At 40.1% G+C, this 21,997-nt stretch overlaps 1 protein-coding gene across 2 annotated transcripts in view; it reads right to left on the minus strand.

Annotated features, from left to right (window-relative positions):
* Nucleotides 1-21,997, minus strand: part of tcerg1l (transcription elongation regulator 1 like) — a 669,172-nt gene that overhangs the window by 214,981 nt on the left and 432,194 nt on the right. For both annotated transcript variants that reach the window (XM_051922987.1, XM_051922986.1), the window contains exon 6: nt 10,765-10,890. In XM_051922987.1, the coding sequence (XP_051778947.1) occupies nt 10,765-10,890 (126 nt within the window). The remainder of the gene's footprint in view (nt 1-10,764; nt 10,891-21,997) is intronic.

Below are 21,997 nucleotides of genomic sequence, written 5' to 3' on the forward strand. Positions count from 1 at the left end.
AACATTTCCCATGAATGAAGAAGTTTTAATGCATTTCAAGTTTAAATTCTGGGCGGCACAGTGGCGCAGTGGGTAGCGCTGCTGCCTCGCAGTTGGGAGATCTGGGGACCTGGGTTCGATTCCCGGGTCCTCCCTGCGTGGAGTTTGCATGTTCTCCCCGTGTCGGCGTGGGTTTCCTCCGGGTGCTCAGGTTTCCTCCCACATTCCAAAGACATGCAGGTTAGGTGGATTGGCGATTCTAAATTGGCCCTAGTGTGTGGTTGTGTTTGTGTGTGTCCTGCGGTGGGTTGGCACCCTGCCCAGGATTGTTTCCTGTGTTGGCTGGGATTGGCTCCAGCAGACCCCCGTGACCCTGTGTTCGGATTCAGCGGGTTGGAAAATGGATGGATGGATGAAGTTTAAATTCTTGTAATCACATTACAGTTGTTAACTTGACTATAATTTAATTACCACTATACGTCTGAGTAAATAATATGTATATATTAGATCTTTGAAGAGCAGGCATTCTAACCTACATATCGTCCGAGGAGGCATGTTTGGCTACCCAATTGACGTTCTCAGCCCAATTTGCAAAGCACTATTTTCACAAAGTGCATTGAATGCACTGAATTTTAGGATGCTGTCAGATTTTACTTTTGTTTTAATATTGATTTTGTCTTTAGCAACAAACACAAGTTTTTAATTCGAAAGGTAACTTTTCTTTTTTTAGGGAGACAGAGTGAAATGAACCATGATGTATATACACAAACCTTTATGATTAAATGTAAGCTGGATTCATATTTTGGTAATTGTAATGCACAGCCTTTTGATTAAGAAGCTCATAAGGAATTAGATTTAAAGAGGTAAAAATAGTCTTTGATATCCAATAAAATGAAACTGCTGTGAGTGTCATGTGTCATATGTAATGTGCATGTCAGGATATATTGCTACAAAAATGTAGAAGTCTGTACAAAGGTAATGTAAGTAAATGTTTATGTTAATTGTCAGTATAAAACAGTTAATGTAATGTAATGTAAATGCTTTTGTTTTTATTGCCACATGCCTTTTTGATATACACTGAGAGGGGAGTGAAATAGCCACGGACTTACTGATTGTGTTACACAATGAACACCGAGGGCAGCTTATATCACAGATTTCTTTTAAGTAAATGCTTTGATGTCACCCTGTAAACAATTTGGAATATATATGTAAATATATATATATATATATATATATATATATATATATATTGTGACAGATAAGGGCGCTCTCGCTCCCTTGAACCCTCAGACCACATGTCAGACACCAGGTAAAAGCCCAAAGATGAATATTTATTATAATAATAAAGTGCACAAAGTACCACCACTCCACTATACTCAATAATAATCAATAATCAATCCTCCAATCTCCCAGACGCTTAGCCACCCTGCCTCCCAACTCAGCTCAACGTCTGAGATTTCCCACATTCCTTTATAGTCCTCGACCTGGAAGTGCTTCTGAGCCCTCAGTCCATGTGATTATCCAGCACTTCCGGGTCAGGTAAAAACTTCTCTTTTTTCTTCAGCCCGGAAGTATATAATTTCTTCCGTTCCCGTGACTTGGAAATACTTTCGGGCTATATGGAAAATATAAATCCCTGGGCCTCCCTGCAACAACTCCTGGCGACCCCCATGGTATCCAGCAGGGCTGTGCATTAAAACTCCAATGTCCATGAGGCCCTGCTGGAATTCGGGGCACCTCCATGTTGCAGGGAGGGCTCTATCTGGCTGCCTGGAGGTATTGACCGGGATGAATGGCTGGACATATCCCACAATATATATATATATATATATATTCATAGAATTCGTAGTCTGAATCACGAACTGATTGTATGGTTGGTTACCTACCAGGTACCGCATGTGGTTGGTCTGCAAGTCTATCAAACATCCGCCACGCCCTCTCAGTTGCCAGAAGCAGATCATAGAATGTTACATAATTTACTGTCAAATAATGCAAAGAGTCCTCACAGGTGGCGCAGTGGTAGTGCTGCTGCTTTGCAGTAAGGAGACTGTGGAAGATTGTGGGTTCGCTTCCCGGTTCCTCCCTGTGTGGATAGTGCTTTGAGTACTGAGAAAAGCGCTATATAAATGTAATGAATTATTATTAAAGAGTATGCGACAGGTGTTTCCCCCTTATTTGGGCTCATCAGGCGTACACACTCCACTGCATCCCTTCGCGGGGATCGAACCTCATATATATATATATATATATATATATATATATATATATATTGTCGTTCCTGCGGTGGGTTGGCACCCTGCCCGGGATTGTTTCCTGCCTTGTGCCCTGTGTGGGCTGGGATTGGCTCCAGCAGACCCCCGTGACCCTGTGTTCGGATTCAGCGGGTTAGAAAATGGATGGATGGATGGATATATTGTCGTACATGGCTGGGGGTCAGACCCGCCTGGAGGGACTGAGAGGTGGCATATTTGTTCTCCGGGCCACGAGGGGGCAACCGCCCTGGTGCAGAAGAGGGCCACAGAAGGGGAGCAGGGAGGCTCAAGTCTGTGGAGGCCTGTATCCACTGCCAGGGGGCGCCCCGAGCCTCATGGAGCCCGGGACTTATTTACTTCCGCCACACCCATGGAGTATGATCCTTCCAGGGTCACCCGGAGTGCTTCCGGGTGCTCTCCTGATGCTTCCGCCACACCAGGACGTGACGTCAGGTAGAGCACCTGGAGCTCATCCGGGTGAGGATAAGAGGGGCTGCCTCCCTCCAATCACCGAGCTGGAGTCGGGTGGAAGAGGATGATGTCTTAGAGGAGAGACAGAAGGCGGCCTGAAGAGAGTGAGGCATTGTGGTATTGGCCTGGACTTTAGGGAAGTCTGTGGGTTGTGTGGCATTTCTGTAAATAGTGATTGTATAATAAACGTGTGTTGCGTGACAAAATGATGTCTGCCTGTCTGTGTCCGTGTATACACATACACAAATATATTTATATAAATACTAGGGGGCTTCGCCCCCTGCTTGCTTCACCAACCCCTTTCCACAACCCCCCCTGCCAACGCTATGCGGTGTTGTGAAGAGGGGGGCTGAACGCACCCCAAGGAGGTGCAGTCGCTCCTCCAAAACCCCTCTTAAATGGTGATACAATGGGAAACAAATACAGTTTTTTTTTTTACCTCCTCTTTGCTCGATCAGCTGCTGACTTGCTACTGCATGATCTGCATCTCGTGCGGCATTTCCAACATTTAAAAGCCTGTACAGCAGCTGTCCTTTTGTCTTACTGCCTTGTCTCTCTTCTCCCCCAGTCATCCTCAAACACTATTCGTTCTCTTTTCGCTGTTCTAGTATTTCACCAAGTAATATTTTCCGTGTGTTTGCGCTAAAGTAATCTTTACTATAATTTTTTGAGACTTTCGAATTTTACTACTTCCATTATCTCTAACCTGCTCTGCATGTGTATCGCGCCAATGTTTTTGAATTCTTTACGATGTTCTACTTTTGTCTTTTTCCTAAACATCTAGTCTCATGGGACGTGAAAGTGTCTTTCTGAGAAGGTCACGTCTTGTTTTGTCCAAAGTTTTTTTATATAATAGATTATAGAAATACTTTATATAAACAAGCAGTAAATAATTTTAGACTGTGGAAAGTTACTGGGCAAGTCAGAAGCTTAAGGACATGTCACACTAGATGACTTTTCCAGCGATTTTTAGTCATATACTTCGTTTACATGACCTTAGACAGGCTGGGGCGGTCATGATGTGCCCCTGTAACTGACATAGTCAGGGACAACTCCAACTAATCCGTGACTTGCCCTAACAAAATCAGAGTTTCATTTTTGTCTTAAGTCGTGGAGTTGGGTTCTGTGTGCATGACGGCTAACAACCAATGAGCACTCACCCGGAACTACAATGCATATATAATGCAACAATGAGGAACCAGTAAAAATGGGTGTTTTGGACTTCAAAAGCAGAACAGAACCTCATCTGTCTGATGTTTCATGTTTTACATACCTCAGCTGAATGGAGAAAAGATTGTGACTGAACTCGACATACTCGCAGTACATTACTGGCTGTCAGAAACAGAGACCAGCACATGATTCTTTGGAAGTGTGCTACTGTGCTGGAAAGTTGTTATGCAGTTGCATAATTTGACATGCTCAGTCATTTTTAGTCATGCCTTTTAGTGACATTGGCGCCAAGACCGACATCTCCTCTGAATATAAGTTGCATAATGTGATACTGGCTTTAAATTACACAGTGTATCACATGATTCAAGTTACATGTTTCAGGTGTTAATTGTTAAATTCAGATTTGCTCCTATGCGTAATGTGAGTGTACATGTGTGCATGAGTGGTCCTTATAATAAACCGGTGAGCTGTCCAAGGCCATTTGCTACCAGAATAGGTAACAACCTTTGTGACTACATGATACCGTGTTTAAGCACCAGATAATTGGGTTAAACCGAGAAAACAGACCTGGTGATGATAGTACTTTATTTTAATAAAATGGACATTAAAAATAAAACTACATAATAGCATAACAGTGATGTAATTGTGCACAAGTCATTAGAAGTGATCATATTACTGTATTTATTCTACAAATATCCACACTCTAACAACTAACATTTACAGAACTAATGTATTGTTTGCTTAACAAATTATGAAGAATGCAGAGCATAGAAATAAATGGATAGTTTAGTGGGAAGTTACTGCACAATCAACAGAAACTGTTTTTATCTTTGCATTAACAGGGAGCTACAGTGGTATCCTTGAGACCAAGAGCACCATCTTGGAAAGTACTCTTGAACACAGAGGATGAACCTAGGTATTTTGTACTATGGTTGTTGTTTATCTGGAAATTTCATGTACAGTGGAACCTTGGGTCACGAACATCTTAGACCACGTATGAATCGGGTTACAACCAAAAAGTTCGCTAAACTTTTGCATCTGTTCACAACCACACACTCGGGTGACGAACAAGCCAGTTTCCCTTCCAGTTCATAAGCACCAATGATTTCCGCACGTGTTCAGTCTCTCCCTGTGCATTCCTTGTGCAGCGAGCGAGCAAGAGAGACAGAGAGCACAAGAGCGTGAGCGAGTGTATATATTTACATACAGCTTGTACGGTCTGGAACGGATTAATTGTATTTACATATAATCCTATGGGGGAAATTACTTCAGTTCACGACCAAATCAGGTTGCGACCAGAGTTTTGGAACAAATTACGGTCGTGACCAAGGTTCCACTGTATGTTAAAATTTTAGAGAGTTGATGGACCACCCATCCATTTTCTGACATTCTCATCCAGTTCTGGTTCTTGGGAACTGTAGCCTCTTTTTTAGTTATACGGGGCACAATGTTTGAATTACCACTAAAGATGATGCCAGTCCACTGCAGTGCTCAAAGACAAATGGGGCCAGTACAGATTTAACAACACTTATGTCTTTGTCATGTGAAAGGAGCACAGGAAGGCGCTGTAAGAAACCATAAGCAGACACTGGCAGAACATACAAATTCTGCTCAAGACAGTGTACATATCTGACTCAAACACAGGACTCTGTAGCTGTAGGACAGCAATGTGCCACAATGCTGCACACAGGTAATGATGCAAAAGATTACGTTAAAGTGAGTGAATCTCATTTTCCCATGTGTCCAATCAGATAAGGACCTTTACACGTTTTACTGACTTGACATATAAATTTAACAAATTTTATGAGTCAACTTAAATTATGACCCTCTGCATACTACCCAGGACTTCACTTTAAGTTGAGGGCCTGTCAGAATGATTCATTTTGTAATGTGTCACAGTGAAAGTGTTCCTTCATGATTACAAAGCTATGGAATAAAATTTAGCTCTAAAAAAGCAAAAAATTATAAAGGTTATTTAAGAGTCATTCTTTTAACATATAAGGAGAATAAATCAATTTTATCATTTCTATTATGTACATGAATATGTCACCAGCGAGTATAAATGAAGAATGTTCTTTAATAAGCACATAAATCATTTTACGAGTTAGATAAAGAGATCACTACATTATCAAACACTCTGTAAAATGAAATCAATAGTTTAACAATATTTCATAGTCACCTAACTGCTCTGAATTGACATAATACACCTACTGGAGCAGCTGATTTACTGCCTGATTTGGACATTAATGACAAATGTTGTTTGTGTCAAAAGTGCTAAGCCTTCTGACTAAAACAGTGTTGTCTGCCTTGCAAGTAAAAAAGGTACATTTACATTTATTCACTTAGCAGACGCTTATCCACAGCGACTTACAAACATAAGATGTATCGCAGCATTTTGAATTATCTGCAGTGACTTGATAGCACATGTAGAAATGTCTGCCTACAGAGAGCTACGGTAGTCAAGATGTGACAAGACCAATACCTACACCAGGTACAAAACAACACTCTCCATATATTTCCAGAAAAAAATGTTCAGTTAAACTTTTGCCAGAAAACTGCAAAAAAAATTCCTTTAGAATATAAAATGCATAGTACAACGCAAATTACATCCTTCAGCAAGTTATCTTCATGGGGGATATCTGTAATATTAATTAAATTTGAAAAGAATATACAAAATTTCAACTTTAACAATCAAAGTTTCTTTAAAAGTCACATAAGAGAAAGTCACAAATAAACACAATTATTAATAAGAATCATTTTTCACTTTTCCTTACTGCAGTACAGCTTGCCTGCATGGCTACAACAATAAACTCTTACTTTCTGGTTTATATGAAGTAAATTCTGCATAAATATAAACTGGATTCAGAAAGTATTCATAACCCTTCACTTTCTGCCCACTTTATTGTGTTGTAAATATATTTTAAAGTGGAAATTACTGTCATTTTTGCCAATTAATCTGCATTTAGTAACCCATAATGACAAAGTGGAAACATGTTCAGGAAAGTCTGTAAATGTATTAAAACTAAAAAACTGAAATCTCTCATTCATGTAAGTATTTAGATCCTTTGCTGTGGCACTCCAAACTGTGGTCAGATTCATGTGTCTAGAACTTGACTGGAGTCCCCCTGTTCCAAACTGAATTGATTGAACATGGTTTAGAAAGGCACACACTTGTGTTTATAAGGTCCCACAATTCACACTCTGTGTCAGGACAAAAGGAAGTCAAAGAAATTCTCTGTAGTTCTATAGACCAAACTGTAGTGAGGAATAAAACAGTTCAAGGATATAAACCCATTTCTAATGCTTTAAGCGTACACAGGGGCCTTAAAAATGATAAAATGGTAAACATTTTCAAACCACTAGGATTCTTCCTAGAGTTGGACCCTCAGCCAAACTGAGTAACTGGGCAAGAAGGGTCAGAGAGGTGACCAAGAACTGAATGGTCACTCTAAAAACTTCAGAAGCTCTCTCCTGAGCTGGGAGAATAAGTAGGTTGGACGACTGACCATCTCAGCAACACTCCATCAATCAGACGTTATTGGTACAGTGGCCGGACAGAAGCCAGTCTTGAGTAAAAGACATATGACAACCCACTTAGACCAAATGACATTTAAAGGATTCTAAGGGCATGAAGAAAAGATTCTCTAGACATATCAGAAAAAATAGGCACAAACTATAGTAGTATGTTTGGAAAAGACTAGGCACTGCTGATCACCTACCTAATACCATACCCATAATCAAGCAGGGTGTGGCAGCATAGGTTTTTTTCTCAGCTACAGAGAAAGGGAGATGGGTCAGAATTGAGAGAAGGATGAATGTAACCAAACACAAGGAGGTCCATAAAGAAATCCTGTTCCAGAATGCACCTGACCCTAGACAGGGGCAACAGTTTACCTTTCAGCATGACAATGACCTGAAAGATACAGCCTCAACAAAGCTAGAATGGCTGTGGGACAAATCTCTGTCTTTGAGTGGCCATGCCAAAGCCAAGACTTAAACGTCTGCTAATGGGTCATCAATGAATCTAAAAAGGAAAAATGGGGTTACGGGTCAAGAAGGTTAAGAGACACAGGTGTAACCAAAAGTAATGTGCACTGAATGCATAAGAAGTAGCGTCCAGGAGCAGTACTGACCAAAACAAACCTTAATGGGCTCTCCAACAGTCAGAAAACATGTAAGACCCTGTGAATTAATAATAACAAAAAATTTATTAGTGTTGCTGGTTTTGGCAAGTTCTAAAAAAAATATTACTCTAGTCAACTCGGTCAGCAATAAATTGGTGCATTTGGTTTGTCATTATGGGTTATTGAGTGTAGACTGATGGGCAAAAATTGTAAAATCATCCATTTAAAATTAGATCTTCAACAAGATATCCACAAAGTGAAGTGGTCTGAATACTTTCTGAATCTTTGTCCATCCATCCATCCATTTTCCAACCCGCTGAATCCGAACACAGGGTCACGGGGGTCTGCTGGAGCCACTCCCAGCCAACACAGGGCACAAGGCAGGAACCAATCCCGGGCAGGGTGCCAATCCACTGCAGGACACACACAAACACACCCACACACCAAGCACACACTAGGGCCAATTTAGAATCGCCAATCCACCTAACCTGCATGTCTTTGGACTGTGGGAGGAAACCGGAGCGCCCGGAGGAAACACACGCAGACACGGGGAGAACATGCAAACTCCACGCAGGGAGGACCCGGGAAGTGAACCCAGGTCCCCAGGTGTCCCAACTGCGAGGCAGCAGCGCTACCCACTGCGCCACCGTGCCGCCCCTGAATCTTTGTGTTTGGCCAAAATAGAAGATGTGAGAGCATTAGAAATAAACTTGACCCCTTAGCAAAAGTCAATGTGAAGGTAAAGATTTTAGGTGTAATCGTGGACTCTAACCTGAACTTTAAATTGTACATTAACCAGATTATGAGGATTGCGCCTTTTCACTTAGGAATATTGCAAAAATTAGACCATTTATAACAATGCAAGGTGCTAAGAAATTAATTCACACTTTGTTATTATTGATTACTGTAACACACTGCTAGCTGGACTACCTAAGACAGACAATTGGTTGCATTTTGTCCAGAATGCAGCAGCAAGAATCTTAACTAGAAAAAGAAAATCAGAGCATACAGTATCTCGCCATTTTTACCATCATTCCATTGGTTATCTGTGCCCTTTAGAAATTAATTTTAAAATACTACTAATGGTATATAAAGCCTTAAATAATCTTGCTCCTTCTTATAATTTAGAGTGCCTGCCTCCTAAATTCCAAATTTTACCTTTAGATCATCTAACAGTGGTCTGCTTATTATTCTGAGAGCTAAGCATAAAAGAAGTGGTGAGGTGGCCTTTTGCTGTTATGCGCCAAAAATCTGGAATACTTTACCAATAGTTATACGCCAGCTAGCATTGTGGAACATTTTGAAAAAACACTTAAAAACCCTTTTTTTTAAATTTGGCTTTTTTATAGCTACATTTTACTTATACTCCTAATAGACTATAAATGCTCAGAATTATTATATTCTTCAGTTATTTGCAATCTTTACTAATCTCTGCTTCTCTCTGCTTTCTTTTCTGTGGTGGCAATTTGAACCACCGACACATGACTGAGGCACTGTGCAGCTACCTATGATACAAATAAAGGGGAGCGCCCCAGATGTCCATGAGACCCACTGCATCAAATTCTCTGGGACAAAGGCTTGAAACAATGAGGAATGTCTTGAGTACAATTATATTATTAAATTGAAAGCTAGGACAATGACTATTTTAGGAATGAAGACGTGTGCAAGTTGATGTACATTAGTCCAAATGGATTAACTGAATACACCACCAATCTATTGTGAAAAAGGCGCTATATAGGTGCCTGACCACGACACAGACTGGACACGGAGGCACACATAAAATAAACAAAACGATTTATTTTTTCTTCACCTGTGGGTGCACGTCTTCCCCGTGTCCCACAGGCAGTACACAGTTCCAAGCACAAACCCCAAATAAAACATACAATAAAGCACTCTCTCTTCCTCCACCACACATTCTGGCTCCTGAGTGGTGGTTGCTGGCCCCTTTTATAGCCCATCTGGAAGTGCTCCAGGTGCTTGATCACCTATTTCTGGTTGCACTTCTGGACTCATCCAGCCGGGCTCAGGGATCAATGCAGCGCCTCCTGGCGGCCACTCCAGATCCCAACAGGGCTGTGGAGAACTCCATCTCCCATGGAGCCCTGTGGGAAGCTGAGGCATCGCTGTCAGCCAGGAAGGTTGCCACCATGTGTCCCGGGAGAGGTACTGAGCAGCCCATGATTGCTCCCCTGGAACATATGTCGAAGGGGCGTCCTGGCCCCTAGACCTGGCTGTCCGCCACACTACTTATTACTTTATTAGCGTTTGGAAAGATCAGTTTTAGTCTAAAATGTTCAGTATTTTCAAAAGTTGATAGCCATCTGAAGTGACATAAAATATTAATATGGTATCAAGCTATTGTTCACTACCGCTTTTAATTATAAATATTAGTACCCTGTATATAAAAAATTGATGTATTTATTTCTCAATTTATTGCATATTAATAATAAAATCATATCTATTTACTGTTTTCTGAAGCCATTGAAGAGAGGAGGTATACAAATTGTGGTAGGAAAAAACTAAATACACAATCGAAAATTAGATTTTAATGAAACTATTGCATTTATAGTTAATTTATCCATATAATTATTGGTTGTATGTTTATTTTAATATAATTAGCTTCCAGTTCTTAAAGTGAAATTAATTTTGCACTTCATTGATAATACATTTCATTAGTCTGGTCAATATTTTGTCAAATTGGAATAAACACTTTTTCAGCTTATCTAATTTATAAAACATTTATAAAAATCATTGCTTTAATGCCAGACCTGCTGATGTTTGATCCATCCAGTCACTTGCCATGAAAGTTACAGCTGGGGCAGACACTGCTGTTACTCTTGTGACTTGTGTTGGCCTTGTTTGTGCAACTTGCCCTTCCAATCCAGAAATAGACCCTGCATATTAATGGGAGAGAAATGCTTTAGTGTTTAAAAATTAATACAAGACTGTGAGGGTAAAACAGACTGTAGCATGAATATCACTGAGCATAGTTCAAACCCGTAATAAAGAATTTACCTTATTTTTCTTGATCTTTAAATACACACGTATACAAACATAAATTTTATATACATAATATTTATGAAGTACAACGACATACAGCATTGAATCACAGTGGACTTAGTTTGTCTTTTCCAACACTAATCAACAGAACAAGGCCCTTTAACGTCAAAGTGGAAACAGATCCCTGCAAACTAGTCTAAATTAATTACAAATATAAAACACTAAATAATTTATCATATATGTATTCACTCCCTTTAACATGACACACAATTTCCATCTCTAATATATATATATTTATATATACAGTATATATATTTGTACATTTTATCACACTGTATATATATTCATATACACAGACACATGCACACATATATATACAGTATACACTGTATATATACAGAGGGAGAGAGTGAGAGAGAGAGACAAAAAAACTCATATAATTATATTGTATCTTAGATGTTTGTGCTGCCTCGCAGTTAGGAGACCCGGGTTCGCTTCCCGGGTCCTCCCTGCGTGGAGTTTGCATGTTCTCCCCGTGTCTGCGTGGGTTTCCTCCAGGCGCTCCAGTTTCCTCCCACAGTCCAAAGACATGCAGGTTAGGTGAATTGGCGATTCTAAATTGGCCCTAGTGTGTGCTTGGTGTCTGGGTGTGTTTGTGTGTGTCCTGCGGTGGGTTGGCACCCTGCCTGGGATTGGTTCCTGCCTTGTGCCCTGTGTTGGCTGGGAGTGGCTCCAGCAGACCCCCGTGACCCTGTGTTCGGATTCAGCGGGTTGGAAAATGGATGGATGGATGGATGGATGGATGTTTGTGCCCAGGTTCGCATATGAGCTATGAAGCTCTCAGCCTGCAAATCCATTTGCCTGTAGTCCATCTATCTGATTTGAGTTTCCACCAATGCCTTCAGTTTCCCATCACAGTCCAAAGATACCAGTATTTACAATATTAAATTGCCTTGGATTGAGCAGTTATGTGGATATGTTTGTGTGGACCAACATGCTATCTAGGTTAGTATCTGCCTTGTACCCATTCTTATCCAGATCATTTTTGGGTCCTTGTGTTCAATATTGAATTAAACAGGAATGAAAACTGATAGACAGCTGTGGAAAAAATTAGGATTATTTGTAGCACGTTCTACAAATAGAAGCACTAATGCAGAAAATATTTTGAGATGTGCTTAGGGTGTATGTATTTCTCTAGCCTGTGATAGTGACAATCCAGATCAGAGTTAAACCAGTGGAATACAACCTAGGAAGCAAAATATTATCTACGATTATTTCCTACTCCAGCTATTTGTTGGGTACAATATAAACTCTTTAATTCATGCACAAAATGTTCAAATTTCATCTGAAGTACACTAAACAGATAGTGATATATGTAGAAACAGTGCAATGTATTTTTTATACTCCTTTGATGTTTTCACAAGCATTCTTCAATTACTATTAAATCCATAATTAATTAATACCATATATGACTTTGTAGAAAATTTAAATGTAACCAGGACAGAACAGTGGTGCCTTGTAGAAGTTAAAGTTCTACATTTTGAAAAGAGTGATTTTTGTATAGAGTTATTAATGTTTGAATTGTGTTTACTTTGGAGATTTCTGTCTCCTAAAGTCCAAATATTTGATCTCTCGGATTGTCTAGTAACTACACATGACAACCCAGAATTACAAAAGTTTGGTTCAACATCAAAGCATCAAAACAGGCATGTAACTTGAGATTACTACCTTTTACACCCTGAACAAATTTTTAAACGATTTTCCTTCATTCCACCAATGGCCAGTCCCTCTGCACTATGCCTACTGCATCAACAGCATCAATGTTGTTTCTGGTTGCAAAAACAATTGCCTGCAGTTTAACATCAGCAAAACCAACAAATCTGTTATTCACATTCGCAGCAGCAAAGAGCCTTTACTGTATGTCTGGTCACTATTCAAAGAGTAAAGGTAGAGGCAGTGCAATGCTACAAGTGCTTGGAATCCACATCAATGACAAGCTGAACTGGTCTCATGACACAGAGGAACTATATAAGAAATGGCTGAGTAGACTTTTTTCTTAGGAGACTGTGCTCCCTTAATATGGATAGTGACATTCTTTACATATTCTACAACATGATTTTCTACACTGTGATGTGCTGGGCCATTAACATGACTTTAAGAGAGGCTCACTAAATCAACATGTTGATTAAAAAAGGCAGGTTCAGTTATTATAAGCACTCACCACACATTAGCATTACTAGTTGAGAAGGGAACTAAAAAATAGTCAGTACCATTAAGAACAATGCTGCACATCTTCTCTCTAACACACTGGCACCAAGTATTTTCAGCTGATGATCAATGGCAACATGCATTTATAATGCCTCTCTGTACCTGTGTCTGCTGTTTAAATCTTTGGACAAGTCAGAAGTGTTCTTTTTAGCAGTTCAGATGTGTACTTGAGGGGTGTTGTTTTTATTTATTATAATATTTATGTATGAATTTATTAAGCTTCTATAAAAAGATGCATTCCTCCCATAGGACAAATGTAATGCAATCTATCTGGGTATCTGTTATTAGTCATTATCTACAGCATCTATAGAAAAGGTTAGAGCACTTAAAAAGTTTGATTAAAAACTTCATACCAAAGTTACTTTATTGAAACATACAACACAAGATACACTATTATTGGCATTAACAAAACTATCATGGTCTCCCCTGTTTTGATTTAAGGAGTAGCAAATAGCAGTTTAAATTAATCTGTTAATGACTTAATGAATAGAAATGTATGTCACGTATACAGAGAGCACATTGCATGTTTTAAAAATATACATAGCCTGTATTAAACAGGAATATAACCTGATGCAAAAATAAAATCTTTCTATAGCATTCAACTGCATCGATTGACCAAACATAAATGACATGTTGTCGCAGGTGCTGTGTGTGTTCTCTGTTATTCAGTGTGACAATGATAGTGTAGGAGTTGATGTGAGTTTGAAAGAATTGGCAGCTACATTCATGAAAATATGAACTGCAAAATTTCCTTTTGAAGTAAATGGTATGTCACAAGCCATCAAAAGGACTGCCATTAAGAGAGATGATAATGAAGAACCAAAGGAGATACAGATTTCAGTACTCAAAATCCTTGAATCAACAGTTTTGCGTAACTACAACTGTAGATGCACAGATGAGGCTGCACAACAACCACCTTCTGAATGTATGTCTAAATGAATAACATAACATTATGAATATTACTGTTTAATTGGAAATGCAAGCATGCCATGACAAAACAGCCACAGTGTTTTAACTTGTATATATCCATAGAACACAATGCTTATCTAGACTCCATATGCTGTTATGTCATACAGAGATGCAATAGTTAAAATGACTGAAAGATATTGTAGCAGACAGAAGCAGTTCTCAAATATGTTAAGTCCAGTAGATGCAGTGGTCTACGTTTGTATCTCTCTCTCTGTCTCCAATGTTGCAGCACTTGCAAATTAATTATTAAGCTTCAGTTACCTGGTGCTAATGAGCTGCTGAATGGATAACAGCAATTTTAGCTTTTTATTTTCACTCAGCATCCAGTCTTTTGTTCATTACTTTTTGGTCTCTCCTTGAAACCTTAGCGGTGGTTTAAAACACGTAGACTGGAGAAACTGGGGGCGCGTATTTTAGGAAGAAGTCATTTGAGAATTACATCTGGCCCTGCAAGCCTACTGTCCAGGTGGAGGTTGCACATTCTCTGAATGCAATGCTTTTCTTATCACATATAAAAAAAAAACCCACAAAAACTACAGATTAGATTAGTTAAGACTCTAAATTAGATCCAGTGTGAGTAACAGTGATCTTCTGTTAATGTACCTAGTTATAGACTAGCCCATACTTCATGGATGGCTCCTTTCCTTGTTATTTATTCTGCCAAAATAACCCGATTCACCACAACTATGTAATTGGATCACTCAGGTAAGAAACAGATTTATTATTTACTTTTTTTAAATAATAACTTATTTTGTACTATTTTAATAGATAACACCTTCTTGAGCTGATGTAACACAAATAAAAATATAGAATGACCAATGAAAATGAACACAAAACACAAGAGTAAGCCACTTGGCCTATAAAATACAGGTTCTTAGCTGTTTTAAAAATGCTGTGGCCCACCTGCTTTTCCATATCAGATTAAACAAACTAACACTCTCTCTCACCTTTTCAATCCAGGCCCATCGCCCTTTAAAGACCACCACCCACCCACCTACCACACCACGGCTTTCACTGAAATCACATCATTATAAGATGTCAAGATTAGCTGTAGTGCCTGCTGCTCATAAGGACCACTAAATTATCCATTTAATAAAGGCCTAGGTGAATATACCTAGACAAAAAACTTTTGAAATTAAATCCTTTCATTGTTTTTTGGGGAAAATCTAGGTCTCAAATAAAGACAGGGCACTGTAAAATAATAAAAAGCATTCCTTTTTTTAGTGGAAAGGAACGGTTTGGTCCAATACTGCACTGTACTATAATTATAATATTTGACACATTTCAAATTTTAATGACTGCATATTGAAGTTTCCCAAATCAGATTAGTTACCAAACCAGAAATAGTGATCACTGCAAACACTCCAAAATTCAAATACAATGAAAAAAACACCTGAAAGATTAATAAAGTTCCTAAAGTTTTAAACAAATACTGTATAAGAAGCTGAATGGTATGTCTTCCAGTTTATAAGTGCATATGAAATGTTCAGAGGTACATCATTTAGACATACATTTAATAATTTAGCTTTATGCATTCAGTATACATATTATATAATCTTTATTTAGAACTTTCTTGGTGTTCACCTTGTAGATAGTCTGCTGTATGTTTACATTGTTAAGCTTAATCTCTTATGCTTTTTTTCTGAAAAAATGCTTATAAAAACTTAATGTGCTATGGCTTTGTTGGCCCCATAATAATTATCATGCAGGCATGAACTGTAGGTTTCTTAATAGAAGTGAGAGACTCTTTACAGTCAGTTACAGAAATCATTTCTGAAGCTTTTTTTGATAAAACTGGCCTTTAGTACTGTTTTACAGAGTTTAAGAGTGGTTAAGGCATACTCTGTAAAAATATTAATATTTATGAGCCAGAAGTCAATGCTAAAAATCCCATAGTCCCAATATATGCTTTTAAGTTGATAATGACATTAAATTGATTTAGCGTGGGTGTATGCATGAGTGTGCCCTATGACAGACTCATATCTCAGTTTCCCACTCACTATAAGGCAGAAGAAGGTGCATAAACTGGATGTATGGATTAAATATTTATCTAGCCTCAAATATGAGTATTAATCATTTTTCCTTACTGAATTGATTAGTCTCATTGAGTTTCACATTGTCAATCGATAAATATTAGGCAAAGTGGTTAATTTAGCCAGTTGGACCCCATGCATTCATGAAACACCAAATTTAATTATTAAAATTAATTTCATTATATTAGCAAACAACAGACCAATTCCATATTATCAACTTCAATCAGATGAAGCTAATGTCTGCTCCTTGACTTTCCAACTTCATATTCTCTTTTTTTACTCACCTCTCCATTTCATTTACTACTGAGGAAACTGAACAACTGCATAATTTCACTTTGACACCTATAACAGTTACAATTACCATCAAGAATAAAGTAGACTTAAAAAGTAATTAGGTTTCTGAAAAACTGTGAGATCAATACCCTTGGATGATGACTGGAATGTAACTGGCAATCTACCAGGTCCCTCTGTTCATGGCTTAATCTGGTCCTCACATCTCTGTGTGCTATAAAGAAATACTTCCTGTAGTCAAATGTTCACTGAGGAGCAAAACAATTCTGTTATCTTATTAAAGACGATTAACCTCTTTGGGTAGGTCTTTCATTGTTCACTGCTTTGTCCCTTCACAATCTCATCCATCTTAATGATTTCTCTACCTCTCCCCATCTCTTGTTGTAGTCATAAAAATGATGGCAGTTAAAAACGCTTTGAAATCACCTCAGTTTTTCTTTTTTGGCAAGCAACTTCTGAATCACCAGTATGAGAAAACTCCCACATCTTGTTATGCATTTATGAAAGACGTCAAGCTTTTTGGGGTTCTCCCCCTTTTTGAAGAAGAAAATCAATAGGTATCTTCAGCAAAAATGGTCAGAAGGACTTGAAAGTTGTCCGTGCCATATGAATAGACCCCAGGGGTTCATCCTCTGTTGGGATACAAAAGGTCAAAGTTTCTACTTTTCACAAAACTTAAAAAAAATAGAGATTGGTAATACAGGCATGTGGAGTGTCATTTTATGCTATTCGAGGTTGCTGGTCACAAATATAGTGATATTTTTGATATTTGATTCTTAGCTGGAGGTCTTAGCCCTCCAAGAACCACACAGAGAGGGTTAAAATGAAAATATTCTATTGCAGTTATGAATATTTAGACTTTAAACATTTAAAGTGAAGTTCACATCCTAATATTCCAAATATTTTTTGTTTATGATATAGTGCACCTCATGCAGTAAATCATTACATTACTCATGAATATTCCAATTAGGGTGGCTTACGCTTATTCCGACTTGCTTCACTCTTTGCTATTCTCTCATGTTCTAGACTGGACCAAATATTCACTTTCTGAATTTAATCCATACCCATAGATAATACTGTTAACACATCACCAGCAAACAGACAGCCTGGTTTTAAATTTAAAACAGCTCTGAGACATCTCTTTTAAACATTGTAAATGACTCATCCTTACTTGCTGACACTAGAAATCAAACTATGATAACCCAGCTTCATTTCATTACTGCCTTTTAGTGCTGGCGGCCATGAAATCTACTTTAGAACCTTAAGAACTATAGCCTACTGGGCTTACTGGATTTTGCTCATGTTAGAAATGCTTGTACTTCTCTTGATGTATGCAATACCTGTTTTTGACTCCTCTCCCTATGGTGTGCCTCACGTTTCTGAGTATTTAATACAAAACTGTATTTGGTGTTTTATGAATTACAAAGATACATTAAATTAATATATTAAAACCAGTAACATAAAAACAAAAATCACTTCCCATTGGATTCCAGACTTATTTTGGGAATACTGCCAGAATGTGACCCTTCCTCTTTGAAGATCAATAAATACTATGTCATGTCTACATCACCGCTAAACTACAGAGTAGAATAGAAATTTGCTTTTCAATAATCACTGAAGAATCAGCCACTCAACAGGCCTGATTGACCGTCATTGTTGTTCATATCATATCAATGAGCCACATGACTGAAATTCTCTGATGCCTTCTTAGCATACCAAACGCTCATTTTACAATTGACAGTGAGTTCTCATTTAGCATTCTGGCTCTTACTCACTGAAAGTCTCTCCCCTGGTCTGTTCATGAAGCTTCATCATTAGACACGTTAAATCCATACATAAAAATGCATCTCTTCTCTTTTGCATTTTAATTGACTATTGCACTTTGAATATCATGCGACAATTATATTTATCCTAATTCCACTGTTCTGTCATGTCATACTGTTAATCTACTCCTACATATTATCTTATGTACATGTACATTTATGCTTGCTCCTTATTAATTTATCATCTATTAAAAGATGTTGAATTTTATCTTGTTACATTTAATGTATACTTATTTGTTTTGGAAGGCAGTATTTGATGGTGTAATGTATGAAGAGTGATCTCAAAAGCAAAAACTGATTACTTAAAGACACCAAATATTTTTTTTAAATTAATAAGAAGCAGTGGTCATTATAATTATAAATGTATTGACTGGCACTCTATTCGGGGTGGTTTGTACTTAATGACAAGTCATAATTTGGATTAAGTATCTTTAAGAATGTTGCTGTTTTAAGAATGGAAGCAAAGAGTGCTGAGAAAAAGGAAAATTAACAATTTAACTACTGCCCCATATAATGTAAACAATCAAATAGATGGAAATGAAATGAATGACAAACTAGTTTTTCAGTTTCTTCTGCTTGTAAGTAGCACATTAGTGACTGGCATCGTATTAATAAATGAAATAAATTAATTTGTTAGGGAATCAAAACATTTAATTCTGTAGGGTCTCATTGCAGATGGTTCTGATCAGACTGGAATATAATAAACTGCTAAAAATTAATAATTCCTAAACTTCACATCAGCAGTTCAGGAATAAACCTACAGAGACAAATTAGAGAGATGGAAACTGGACTTAATGTATCTGACGGAAAATAACAATAAAAAGTAGGGCACTGATCATTGTTTCCTACTCCCATTCTGCATATACATTTAGGGCAACATAAAATAGATTCAAGACACTGGTCCCGTGGGCCACTGCCTAGCGACACTCTTGATTTATTTCCTTGCTATAAACTGTTTTCCGTGTCTGAGACTTGTATTTCTTTAAATAAATGTAGTAATATTTTTTCTTTTGAAATCTGTCCATCTCAAGTGACTATCAGACACAAAGTTTCTTAACAAATTATATCTTTGTTGCAAGGGTAAGACTGAATTGGTATAAATGATAATCATATAATTCCAGTTCTTAACATTACTTGGATTACAGTTAAGTTTTGAGTTGATTTCAAAATTGTCCTTTTAACATTTCAAGCGCCAAATGGATTTGACTCCTTTTAACTTAAAAAGGCCTATTAGCCTATTACCGGTGAGAGGCGCCGAGCGGGTGTGGGTATACTTATTGCCCCCCGACTTGGAGCCTGTACATTGGGGTTTACCCCGGTGGACGAGAGGGTAGCCTCCCTTCGCCTTCGGGTGGGGGGACGGGTCCTAACTGTTGTTTGTGCGTATGCACTGAACAGCAGTTCGGAGTACTCACCTTTTTTGGAGTCCCTGGAGGGGGTGCTAGAGGGCATACCTTCTGGGGACTCCCTCGTTCTGCTGGGAGACTTCAATGCTGACGTGGGCAATGACAGTGAGACCTGGAAGGGCGTGATTGGGAGGAATGGCCCCCCCGATCTGAACCCGAGCGGTGTTTTGTTATTGGACTTCTGTGCTCGTCACGGATTGTCCATAACGAACACCATGTTCAAGCATAGGGGTGTTCATATGTGCACTTGGCACCAGGACACCCTAGGACTTGCGGCCACATGTCTTGGACACTCGGGTGAAGAGAGGGGCGGAGCTGTCAACTGATCACCACCTGGTGGTGAGTTGGCTTCGATGGTGGGGGAGGATGCCGGTCAGGCGTGGTAGGCCCAAACGTGTTGTGAGGGTCTGCTGGGAACGTCTGGCAGAGCCCCCTGTCAGGAGTAGCTTCAACTCCCACCTCCGGCAGAACTTCGACCACATCCCGAGGGAGGTGGGGGACATTGAGTCCGAATGGGCCATGTTCCGTGCCTCTATTGTTGAGGCAGCTGACCGGAGCTGTGGCCGTAAGGTGGTCGGTGCCTGTTGTGGCGGCAATCCCTGAACCCGTTGGTGGACACCGGCGGTGAAGGATGCCATCAAGCTGAAGAAGGAGTCCTACAGGACCCTTTTGTCCTGTGGGACCCTGGAGGCAGCTGATAGGTACCGGCAGGCCAAGCAGAATGCGGCTTTGGTGGTTGCTGAGGCAAAAACTCGGGTGTGGGAGGAGTTTGGGGAGGCCATGGAGAATGACTTTCGGACGGCTTCGAGGAGATTCTGGTCCACCATCCGGCGTCTCAGGAAGGGGAAGCAGTGCAGTGTCAACACTGTATATGGTGGGGATGGTGCGCTGCTGACCTCGACTCGGGACGTTGTGGGTCGGTGGGGGGAGTACTTCGAAGACCTCCTCAATCCCATTAACATGCCTTCCAATGAGGAAGCAGAGCCTGGGGACTCAGAGGTGGGCTCCCCCATCTCTGGAACTGAGGTCACCGAGGTGGTCAAAAAACTCCTTGGTGGCAGGGCCCCGGGGGTGGATGAGATACGCCCGGAGTTCCTCAAGGCTCTGGATGTTGTAGGGCTGTCTTGGTTGACACGACTCTGCAACATCGCATGGACATCAGGGACAGTGCCTCTGGATTGGCAGACCGGGGTGGTGGTCCCCCTCTTTAAGAAGGGGGATCGGAGGGTGTGTTCCAACTACAGAGGGATCACACTCCTCAGCCTCCCTGGAAAAGTCTATTCAGGGGTCCTGGAGAGGAGGGTCCGTCAGATAGTCGAGCCTCGGATTCAGGAGGAACAGTGTGGTTTTTGTCCTGGTTGCGGAACAGTGGACCAGCTCTATACCCTTAGCAGGGTCCTGGAGGGTGCATGGGAGTTTGCCCAACCAGTCTACATGTGTTTTGTGGACTTGGAAAAGGCATTCGACCGTGTCCCTCGGGTAATCCTGTGGGGGGTACTCTGAGAAAATGGGGTACCGGCCCCCCTGATAAGGGCTGTTCAGTCCCTGTACGATCGGTGCCAGAGCTTGGTCCGCATTGCCGGCAGTAAGTCGAACCCGTTTCCAGTGAGAGTTGGACTCCGCCAGGGCTGCCCTTTGTCACCGATTCTGTTCATAACTTTTATGGACAGAATTTCTAGGCGCAGCCAGGGCGTTGAGGGGGTCCGGTTTGGTGGGCTCAGGATTGGGTCACTGCTTTTTGCAGATGATGTTGTCCTGTTTGCTTCATCAGGCCGTGATCTTCAGCTCTCTCTGGATCGGTTCGCAGCCGAGTGTGAAGCGGCTGGGATGAGAATCAGCACCTCCAAATCCGAGACCATGGTCCTCAGCCGGAAAAGGGTGGAGTGTCCTCTCAGGGTTGGTAGCGAGATCCTGCCCCAAGTGGAGGAGTTCAAGTATCTCGGGGTCTTGTTCACGAGTGAGGGAAGAATGGAGCGTGAGATCTACAGGCGGATCGGTGCGGCATCCGCAGTAATGCGGGCGCTGCATCGGTCTGTCGTGGTGAAAAAGGAGCTGAGCCGCAAGGCGAAGCTCTCAATTTACCAGTCGATCTATGTTCCTACCCTCACCTATGGTCATGAGCTATGGGTAGTGACCGAAAGAACGAGATCGCGAATACAAGCGGGCTGAAATGAGTTTCCTCCGCAGGGTGTCTGGGCTTTCCCTTAAAGA

Source organism: Erpetoichthys calabaricus, chromosome 2 (genome assembly GCF_900747795.2).
Source record: "Erpetoichthys calabaricus chromosome 2, fErpCal1.3, whole genome shotgun sequence".
NCBI classification, from domain to species: domain Eukaryota; kingdom Metazoa; phylum Chordata; class Cladistia; order Polypteriformes; family Polypteridae; genus Erpetoichthys; species Erpetoichthys calabaricus.